Source organism: Trachemys scripta, chromosome 12, assembly GCF_013100865.1.
Source record: "Trachemys scripta elegans isolate TJP31775 chromosome 12, CAS_Tse_1.0, whole genome shotgun sequence".
In the NCBI taxonomy this organism is placed as follows: Eukaryota; Metazoa; Chordata; order Testudines; family Emydidae; genus Trachemys; species Trachemys scripta.
Genome location: NC_048309.1, coordinates 34,065,864 through 34,069,073, shown reverse-complemented (window position 1 = coordinate 34,069,073; position 3,210 = coordinate 34,065,864). Strand labels below are relative to the sequence as shown.

Genomic DNA, 3,210 nt, shown 5'->3' with positions numbered 1-3,210 from the left:
TACAAATTGGTTTCCAGTGGGGGAGAAACTAGTGATATATTCTCAGTGTGATTTACTTTTACACATATGCTCAAGTCCTGAAATAAGAGGGCCAACGAGCATGCAGGGGAATCTCCTTTTCCAGGAATCTCATCCCAACTCAAATGCCCATTTCCCAGGGAGAAAATTTGTCTCAAGCACTGACAATCAGAACCCAAGGCAAGACAGCAAACACTCCTGCAGCATTTTCCCCTAAAACAAATGGCATGCAAAGCTGAGTGGGATGAATAATTCACTCCCTTTACTCTCTGCCAAACTTTAGACTGTTTCTTCTTCCCAGGGTCACAGCCACTTCTGAGGATGTAGTAAAATAAGGGCAACAACTCTAGTGAAGTGGGGATGTTGATGTATGACAATCTATCTGACAAACAACTAAATTAAAACTTTTTCTTGCTCTCTTTTTAATTTGTTTTTGTTTGTTTTGTTTTTTTGAAAGGTGCTGGGTTGACAGCCCTGGAGAATGAACATGCTCTCAGTATCCACGCATCAGATGTAACACAGACCATGGCAGCTCCACCAGATGACCCTGCCTAAGACCACCAAACTCCCTTATGGAGACGTCACTTCCAGTGCTGAAAGAGAGATATAGTCTCTTCCAGGGCAGTCTGTCCTGCACTGTGTGGTGTTTGAGTTTCTAGAAAAATGACTGGTAAAGGCCAGCCAGTATGGCTGATTGGCCATCATTTTCATTTCTATGAGAATACCTCCTGAGTTCATATCAGGGCTGAGACATCAGACCCATTGAACTGCTCTCAGATGGAAATTACTTAGGGCCATATTTTTAAGTCTTTAGGTGCCTAGTGGGATTTCCAAAAATATCTAAGCATCTAACTGCAATTTAAATCAATGGGAATTAGGCATCTAAATGCTCTTAAATGTCCCACTCGGTTCCTAAATACCGGCAACTATCTGGCCTTTAGTGCTTAGTTATCCCATGGTAACAGACTGGAGCCACTTGGGTTACTCCATACAAGCTATATTTTTCTTTATCCTTTCTTAGAGAGACAAGGTGGGTGAGGCAATATCATTTATTGGACCTACTTCTACTGGTGAAAGACTAGCTTTTGAGTTTACACAGAGCTCTTCTTCCTGTTAATCCTGATCCTGCTCACTGCACTGTGAAATATGAAAAATTAATCCTATCCTCCTAGGAAAGATGGCACCCAAAGAAACACTAGGAGTCCTGAAATCTCCTCATGGAGACAATTAGAGTCAATAGATGTTGCGGGAACTAGGGTAGGTTTGGACAGAAAAGACCCATATTTTGAATTCCAAGAAGAAATTGAATTCCAAGTTAAAGACCTCACGGGGGGGGGGGGTTAAGGTCAGAACTAGCCCAGGCAGTCCAGGAATTTGGCAGTATTTTCTATAAAGACAACCTCAGTTGTGGACTCACTATGCTCCACATTGTAGATATCCTCTGTCTTCCCATGACATCATACAAGAGATTATAGAGTCTCTCTCTGAATCATTATCTGGGAATGTAATTCTACTTGTAACTCTTCCATGTGGCCTCTCCCAAAGTCTACAGGCAATTGCCATCTCACTGTTGGTTATTCTTACACTGTTCACTAAATCTCTTTTTTCTGAACCTGTGGCTCCTCAAACTAAGATGGGCTTAGTTCCCAAGAATCAGAGGGGTAGCTGTGTTAGTCTGAATCTGTAAAAAGCAACAGAGGGTCCTGTGGCACCTTTAAGACTAACAGAAGTATTGGGAGCATAAGCTTTCATTGGTAAGAACCTCACTTCTTCAGATGCAAGAAGAAGAAGTGAGGTTCTTATCGACGAAAGCTTATGCTCCCAATACTTCTGTTAGTCTTAAAGGTGCCACAGGACCCTCTGTTGCTTTTAGTTCCCAAGAGTTATTAAAAATAATCTTGTCTTCATGTCTCCTATTTTCCTTAAAGCCTCTTTAATTTCCTTGTTTCTCAGGCTGTAGATGAGAGGGTTCATGGCCGGAGGAAGCACTGTATAGAGAACAGTGGCGAGCAGGTCATAGTATGTAGAAGATCCTGAGTTTGGTTTCATGTATGTAAACATTCCAGTGCCAAGAAACAAACCAACTACAGTCATGTGGGGCAGACAGGTTGAGAAGGCTTTAGACTTACCCTGCGCTGAGGGGATCATTAGCATAGTGGAGAAGATGCGAGTGTAAGACACGATAACTAAACCAAAGCAAATGAAACACAAGAATATAACACAGGCAAGAAGCAAAGTTTCATTAGGGTGAGTATCGGTGCAAGAGATCTTCAGTAACTGTGGGATATCACAGAAGAACTGATCAATTGCATTGGACTGGCAAAAGGGCAACCTAAAGGTGTTACCAGTGTGAAAGGCAGCATAGATCGCACTGCCAATCCAAGAACCAGCTGCCATCTGGACACAGGTGCCTGTATTCATGATGACCCTGTAATGAAGAGGATGGCAGATTGCAATGTACCAGTTGTATGCTATGATCAGGAGCAGTGTCATCTCAGTAATAACAAAGGTGACCATCAAGAAGACTTGGGCAACACATCCAGAGAAAGAGATTTGTCTGTCATTGGTTAGGGAATTGGCCATGGACTTGGGGACGGTGACGGAGATGTAGCAGAGGTCTAGGTCTAGGAAGGATAAGTTGCCCAAGAAGAAGTACATGGGGGTGTGCAGGTGGCAGTCCACAGCTACAGCTATGAGGATGAGAAGATTCCCAATCAGAGCTGTCAGATAAATCACTAGAAACACCACAAAATGTAAAATCTGCAACTCTCGGATGTCGGAGAAACCCAGGAGAAGGAACTCAGTCAGGATGGTTTGGTTGGCTGTTTCCTGTCTCAGGTACATTCTGCGGTGGGAAGAACAAGGGGAATGGCAAGGTAAATGGTTACAAAGAAGAGGGAAACTGGTGTGGAGAGAGTCAATAAGGAAGTGTTATTTACTCCTTCCCATAACACAAGAACTAGGGGTCACCAAATGAAATTATTAGGCAGCAGATTTAAAACAAACAAAAGGAAGTATTTCTTCTCACAATGCACAGTCAACCTGGGGAAATCTTTGCCAGAGGATGTTGTGAAAACCAAGACTATAACAAGGTTCAAGAATAATGAGATATATTAATGGAGGATAGGTCCATCAATGCTTATTAGCCAGGATGGGCAGGAATGGTGTCCCTAGTCTTTGTTTGCCAGAAGC

At 42.8% G+C, this 3,210-nt stretch overlaps 1 protein-coding gene across 1 annotated transcript; it reads right to left on the bottom strand.

The window, feature by feature from the left end:
• Nucleotides 1–1,887: 1,887 nt before the first annotated feature.
• LOC117886080 (olfactory receptor 14A16-like) lies at nucleotides 1,888–2,862 on the bottom strand. Its single transcript, XM_034787717.1, has one exon. The coding sequence runs from the start codon at nucleotides 2,860–2,862 to the stop codon at nucleotides 1,888–1,890; it is 975 nt and encodes a 324-aa protein (XP_034643608.1).
• Nucleotides 2,863–3,210: the final 348 nt, after the last annotated feature.